This window comes from Molothrus aeneus, chromosome 2, assembly GCF_037042795.1.
Source record: "Molothrus aeneus isolate 106 chromosome 2, BPBGC_Maene_1.0, whole genome shotgun sequence".
Classification (NCBI taxonomy): Eukaryota; Metazoa; Chordata; class Aves; order Passeriformes; family Icteridae; genus Molothrus; species Molothrus aeneus.
Genome location: NC_089647.1, coordinates 86,520,156 through 86,527,664, shown reverse-complemented (window position 1 = coordinate 86,527,664; position 7,509 = coordinate 86,520,156). Strand labels below are relative to the sequence as shown.

Sequence of the window (7,509 nt, the reverse complement as noted above, 5' to 3'; positions counted from 1 at the left end):
ACCTTTCCCTTGGAGTGTGCCTACGCTGCAGCCAAAGCTGCGCCGCAGCTTGTGCAAGGTTACCAGCCCTAAATTAAATCAAGCTAACTCAGGAACGAATAACATACAGTCACAAAAGCAGGCGAGAAGCCTGCATAAATACTTGAGCACTGCTGTGGACTGCCAGGGTGCCATGCACGTCAGGGTGCCCTAGCCAGCTGCCAGCTGCCTTGGCTCGGTCTCCAAGAGCAGGGATCTCCCAGTGTGGGATCGCTCTGCAGATATTCGCGTTGGTGCTGTTGCATGAATAGCCCCCTCTTTTCGTCACGGATTTTGCACATTTCTTCTCCCTGTCTGCGATGACATGGCACTTCTCTGGCAGCTACTCACAGCTTAGCTGAAAAGCCCAGTATTCTGGAAAGTATTTAATGTGTGTTAACCTCTCTTAATGTGATTCAGCAACTACAAATCAGAAGCGCCTGCCTCCCCTGGCCAGCCAGATATCACAGCCGGTGCCTCACACAGGCTGGATGGCAGTGCAAGGCATCTTACTCGCTTTGGGTGGCAAATGCTGATGATTGGTACTTTTATTTTTAACCACAGATCACTCATTTTTAAAGGCTTCGTGCAATCCAGGGACCTTTAATTGCCTGTGCAGGTCTAGGTGGACCTGTATGGGCATGAAGACTTGCACAGGTGCAGTTTATTACACATCTAATGAGGAATTGGTGCGAAAAGGCCTGAACCCAGCCCAAACCCTGGACTGCGGAGAGAGCCCCTGGGAGCATCCCGGGCTGCTGGTTCCAGCACAGAGAACCGGGTCCACGGCCCCGATCCCGGCCCCATCCCACAATAAGTGTCACAATTTCTCCCCAGTGTTTCTGAGCCGAACATCGTGGTGCTTACCCCGCATGAGGTGCGGGTGAGCCGGGGTGCTGTGTCCCACCCCGGGGTACCTGGTCAGGAGGAGGAAGAGGAAGAGGGGAGGAAAAAGCCCACCCCAGACGCAACTTCTGCGCGCCAAACCCCCCCACGGGGGTGCAAGCTGCCTCCAGCTCCCCTGCCCGCCGGGCTGTGCCGCCCCCCGCGCCGAGCGGGCGCTGCGCGGACGCGGGCGCTGCGTGCGCGGGGCGGGCGCCGCCTCGGCCGCGCTCCCGGCGGCGGGAGGGAGGGAGGGAGGGAGGAGGAGGCGCGGGGGAGCGGGGCGGGAGCGGAGCGCGGCGGCGGCGGCCGAGCCGAGCCCAGCCGAGCCGCGCCGCTCGCACACGAGCGGCGGCACCGTGTGCTTTCTTTTGGGGGCAGGGTGCTTGCTTCTTTCCTAGGGGGAAGCGGGAGGAAGGCGGCCGAGGGGTCCGTCCCCGCCCGCGCGTGTGCGGAGAGCGGCCGGCGGCGGCGCCGGGGGTGCTCCGCGCCCTCGCCCTGCCCGCGGTGCAGTTACGATGCGCCCCGGACGCCGTGTGGCTGCAGCGCGGCGGCGCTGACATCGCTCACCATGGACAGCTTCGACTTAGCTCTCCTTCAGGAGTGGGACCTGGACTCTCTCTGGTGAGTGGTGCCTCTGCTTCACCCCCGGCGCGGGGACACGGGGGCTGCGGGGGATGTGCGGTAACTGGAGGGGGTGCGATAACTGGGCCATGTGCAATAATTTGGAGTGGGTGTGCACTTACCGGGAGAGGTGCAGTAAATTTGGGGTACAGCAATAGGGGGGTGCACTGACCCGAGGGTACAATAACTGGGGCAGCGGGTGCATTGGCAGAGGGTGCAGCCCAGAGAGGTGTCTCCTCTGCCACTTGCTCTCCCAGCATTGCTGGCTCGGCAGGGGCAGAAGGAGGGGTACCCTCCTCCCCTGACTGCCAGGGTGGATCCGGGAGGTGAGTGTGGTGTTTGGCTGGAGGGGTCACCTGCACTCGTCCCTTCGCCCCCCCCCCCCCCCCGCGCTCACCCCCTTCCCCTCTAATAATACCTTGTGCCCACCCACTTCTGGTACCTCGAGTTGGACTCATCCCCCATCCTTCCTGCACGCCCCTTTCACCCCTCCACCCCCACCTTCGCTCCGCAAGTCCCTCCCGGGCCGTCTTTATTGCGCCCCCCCCGTTGCATGCCCTTGACCTCCCCCTGCGCACCCCCGTCCATGCCCGCCCCGGCGGCGGGTGCGGGGCTGCCAGGGAGGAGGGGAAACAATTTCTAGAAATGTCATTAGCGGCTGGAGGTGGGAAGCGCTGCCCTCCCCCCCGCACCACCCTCCCCAAGCTGCTGCCTCTGCCAAGTCCCGGAGTTTGCTGCGGGAGTCACGCTGCCCCCGGGCGGCCGCCGCTCCCCGCCGCCGGCCCCGGGTCCAGCTGGGGTTCGCGGGGGGGGAGGACGCGCTCCGCTCCCCCTAGACCCCCGCGGGGTGCGGGGAAGCGCCCCGGGACCCGCGGGGCGATGCCGCGGTGGGAGCCAGCGGTGGGACGCGGGTGCGGAGCCGCGTGTGGCGGGAGCCCCGCTGCCCTGAGCCCCGCCGCTCGGAGCCCCGATGCCCGGAGCCCCGATGCCCGGAGCCCCGATGCTCTGAGACCCGCTGCCCGCAGCCCCGACGCTCTGAGCCCCTCTGCCCGGAGCCCCGATGCTCGGAGCCCCGTTGGCCGGAGCCCCGTTGGCCGGAGCCCCGCCGCTCGCAGCCCCGTGCGGCCGGGCCGTGCGGGCCGTGCCGCCTTCCCCGGCGGGGCGCGCTCCTGCGCGGGGCGCTCCGCGGAGCAGCGGCGGCACTGCCGGCCCTGGAGCGCGGCGAGCTGAGGTTTCTTTTGCCGGCAATCATACACCGGTGTGCGTTTTGTTTTAAGCCGTGCTAGGTGATCTATGGCTTCTGTCAGTAGGGAGCGCGTTCGACAGCGCCGGCTCTTCTCCTCGGTGGCAGGTGTAGCAGAAGGAGCTGGACCAGCGAGTCCCGTTAGTTGAGCCGCTTCTCACAAAAGACCTCGGGATGATGAGAACAGCTTGCGCTGCATAATGTGGGTGCTTATAAATGCATACATTGATAACATTGAGCCCAATAAAACTTTTACATTGCTGTGGGAACTTTAAAGAGCACGTATAATACAAAATTAGTTATTACCCCATAAAAGTTTTTAATTATAGTGTTTCTGCCGCGACACAAGTTAAGGTTATGTCCTCGTTTCAATTATAAATACCAATATTCAGTTTACGTCCGAACCATAACATTTATCTCTGGCCTGATTTTAAGTTTACAGTCCGTATGCATAGTTTTACAATTAAATTACATGGGTTTTGTATTAAACAAGAGTGGGAGAAATAATACTTTTACACATTTGAATGCTTTTCCCTTTCTCCTTGAAAGAAGACAAACTTTGGGCAAATTTTCTTTTTCAGCAAAAGTGGACTGTCCATTACTCTGGTCTCTGAGCCAGCTATTTGAGTTAATAATGATTTGAAAAACTAACAATGTAACTCTGGGACGTTAGGGGTCTAGGCTGCATCTGGCCATTGCTTCTTCTCATAACCTTCTTAGCACTCTTGGCTGTTTTGGAGCCACTTTCAAATGACTGTGGTTGCCATAAGACTCCTGTATGGGTCCAAAAAGACATCAACTGTTTTCCAGCTAAATTACCTTCTTAAAAATATCTGTATTTGCATTACTTGCAATCTTGTGGTTTCATAGCTCTTGTTACTTGTTTTCCTCTATAACTGTTGCAGTTTAGAAGGTGAGTTCATCAAAAGGTCTCCAAAAAGCACATTAGAAGTTGTTGCATTGTGGCAGGCCTGCCTTCACTGCTAAACTTTCACCCCTTTGTAGGGGTTGAACCCCACAAATACCCAGAGCAGTGAGGGGAGCAAGGGGGTTGCTGTTGTGTTTCTGAGTCCTTTTTGGGGCACTGGGTTTTGCCACCAGCTTTAGCTTGGAGTAAAAGATCATGGGCTGTAAGTTTATCACGAAGCAGCTGTTTGACAAGTGGTTTGGAATAGTCAGTTTTGAAAACTCATACAAACAGTAATAAATAAAGCTTACCTTGGCTTAGTGAAAGCTTCCAAAGTCTGTTGTGAAGGTCAGCAGTGCCCTGGGGCCCTGGGTCATTCTCCCATTTGCAGGCAGGGTGGCTGTTGCCTGCTGCCCTCCTGCTGTCCTGCCTGCTCTCCATGGGGCAAGTCAGGGGCATTCTCAAGAAACTGGTGTGAATTCTGCACTAAACTGGCCAAAACAAAGCTTTTGAACATGGTGATGTTCCGCTATGAAGACTTATGAGAATGCCTTCAAAGTTGTGCAGTTGTTGCCAAAAAGGGAAATAAAATACACCACATTGATAGGAAGTACTTCATGGCAAAGAGCAACACTTAAAGAGACTTAATTGTCTCTGCAGCAAGAATAAATGTTGTCCTTTATTCTTTTGAATGTGGCCATAATGGCAATTTGTGCACTTAATTTATGACTGAAAATCCACTTTTTGAAGTATTTGGTGAACATTTTGCTTAGAAGTGCAGTAATTAAATATTAATGTGCTGTTCTAAAGTGGGTTTCGTTTTTTTTTTTTCTTTTTCTTTTTGTTTTTTGGGTTTTCTTCATTTATTTGAGATGTTCTTGGAAAATCAAAAGGTGTTTCCAAATGAACAGGGGCATGCTAATCAATTTTCATTGATTGTTGCTATTATACTATTAATGAATTTTCTTTCCAATTAATACATGCTATATCTTTTTCTTTGCTGTAACAGAGAAAATGTAATGTTTTATCATGTAGTGGCTATAAGACAGTATTTAGCTACTAAACTGTAATGGTAGAATATTGTAAGCTATTTTCTACTAAACAGTAGTTTTTCCAGATTGTATGGATGCCAATAACACTTCTGCTTTCCAGAAAACTACTATAATTCAAGTAGTGAAAGCTGAGCACAAACTCAAATAGGAACTTTAAGAAAACATACCAATCTGTGGCATAAACAAAACTTGTGCCCATTTGGGAAGCTTTTTTTGGAACATTTTAGGGTGATCAGCCCAACTTAACTGAAGGTGTTGTTACTGCTGACCAACAGAGTTATCCTGAACACAGGGCACTGACGACTTCAAACCACAGCCCTGCCTCCTGTTTTTCCTCCTCCATGCATTTATTTGTGTGCTACATGTGTAGTTTTACTTGTCCAGACTCGAGGATGTGGATTCTCCAGTGTTACAGGTTTGCATTTGTTTACACAGGACAAAAAGGGATGGAAAATCTCAGATGGAGGTGTTTTATATGCCTGCTGTACATCAGTAAACATCCTATACATGATGGAAAGCAGCAAATGAACAGACCAAAGGACCTCATCACAGTGCCCAGACTAGTTCTGCATTACAGGCATTTGTTTTGTTATTTGCTTTATTTAACAAATCAAGATCAAAATTCAGCCAGGTCTTTAATTCCATGCTTATTCCAGGTTTGGGCACAGCAATAGTGAAGAGCTGTCAGTGAAGGCTCTCCTCAAATGCTGATGTCAGATACAGGCGTAGGCAGAGTTGTTCCCCATTCATTAAAAGCAATTAGCAGATCTATTAAAGCACTTTCTGTGCTGTACCAAACAAGAAAATAATTTTGAATGTAAGATGTTTGTTAGCCACAAACAAAACAGTGTCTGTTTAGGTAAAAGAAGCCAAGTATGTAATTGGTTTATTTGGTAGTTACCTGATACTTCTGTGCCTTTTGAGTTAACACCAGTTTTGTAGGGGTTGGATAGTCCTGTAAAAAATGTATAGCTGTATAGCTTCCAAGCTAAGATCAATATCAAATGCCACAGTATAAGATGGCCCAGTGTGTGTTACAGACCTTGTACTGAATTATTAGTTCATTTGCTATCTTTGGGTCTGTTCCTGCTCCATTTGAAGTCAATGAGAGTTTTGTTTGGAAGTTGCTATTAACAAAAAGTGGTCAGACATCCAGCAGTCTTATAAATGAACCTTTTGTAACTTCTTGATTCCAGGTTGCCTGGCTTTTAGTCTCTACATTTTATATTTGTGTAAGGCAAGATTTTTTTCTTATGTTGCATGGTGTTTACTGGAGACAGTTTTAGAAAGCTAATTCTACACATACTTCTTCAGTCAAAGTAGAAGATCACAATGTTTATTTTCAGATAACAGTAAGCAGCTACTTTGGGGTGAGAGGGGTCACTCTCTCAGTATGGTAACAGGCTGGACCAGCTTGACCTTTTTGCAGAAAATACTCAGCAATAATACCTCCCTCTCAAAAAAAAAAAAAAAAAAAAAAAAAAAAAGTGTCCTCTTTTATCTCACATCTCCTTTGCAACTCCACTCCAGCCTGTGTCTTGGACTTTTCTCCCTATTTTTTTCTTTTTACTTCTTTCCCCTTTTCAACCAATAATGCTTGAAATCATCTTTGTCTCTTTATTTCTCTCTCTCTGTGGTGTTTCCTATTCTCCTTTCCTCCCAGTGTCAACTCACAGTTACCACCTGTCCCTCATTGAGATCCCATCTAAAAATTTGCTCTTTCTGTGATGATTATAAGTTGTGAGCAAACAATAGGCAAGTAATAACTATAGATTGTTCCCTTCTCCTGCTTTCACAGCATGTTCTCTCTTCTTGATGCCTGTTTTTTAGGCTGGAAGCCCTTTGGGTCAGGAACTGCTTTTATTGTTTGAGGTTTTTTTTCTTACAGCACTGAACAAATTGTATGTACTAAAACATTATAAGTAATAAGAAGAGCAAGCTTTTCAAAATACTTTATAAACATCAGCTGAATAATAATATTTTAAAAACATGTCTGCTGTGCCACGTGACTGCTCATTTGCTGGATGTAATATACCACATCCTCCTCATTTGAGTCTCCACTGAGTCCAGAGGCTTTGCCAGTTTACATCAGATGAGGATCTGGACTATTATCTCTAATTCACTGTACTTAGTTGTTTCTTTTTTTTAGAATAATTAGTTTTTTAAGCTTGTGATTTTTTTTGTCTAATAAGTAAAATTCTGTTAGACCAGTAGGACAATGGATGTGCTTTCATCTGTGTCCCTGAGGACTGTTTGAGTACCCATGTCCAATTGTGTGATGCAAGAGATGAACAGCCCTTTAGGCTCTCATTCTGACACTCAGACGTGTCGATTTGTCCTCCTCTGGGGATGTATTCATCAGAAGTTGAGGCGAAACCCTTGCTCTAGGTTATTGGGGAAGGGTTCAGAAGAGGGCATGCATGAGATGCATGCAGCATTTCCCATTCTTTGTGAATATTTTGAAGAAAATACCAGGTTTCTTAAAACTAATGGACAGGAAATATGGGCCATTAACAAGCAGCATTCAAAAATACTGGCTGTGGGAACATCTTATCATCCATATATTAGCAATAATTTCATACTCAACTCCATGACACTGTCATTAAAGGAAGCAACTGTTTAATTACAGGGGTTTCTAACTTCATAAAACAAATTAATCCATTTGCTTTATATTTATTACGAGGAGATGACAAAGCACAAATAAAAAGAGAGATACCTTACAGTCAGGTTATTACTTTTTTATAATAGGAGTAATAGAGTAAAAGCTGTAGAAATGAAGAGAA

The 7,509-nt window shown here is 48.6% G+C and overlaps 1 protein-coding gene across 1 annotated transcript in view; it reads left to right on the top strand.

Annotated features, from left to right (window-relative positions):
- Nucleotides 1-659: 659 nt before the first annotated feature.
- The window catches only part of AFF3 (ALF transcription elongation factor 3), a 318,235-nt gene continuing 311,385 nt past the window's right edge, over nucleotides 660-7,509 (top strand). Inside the window, exons 1-2 of the mRNA XM_066571787.1 lie at nucleotides 660-799; nucleotides 856-1,524. Coding sequence (XP_066427884.1) covers nucleotides 660-799; nucleotides 856-1,524 — 809 coding nt within the window. The remainder of the gene's footprint in view (nucleotides 800-855; nucleotides 1,525-7,509) is intronic.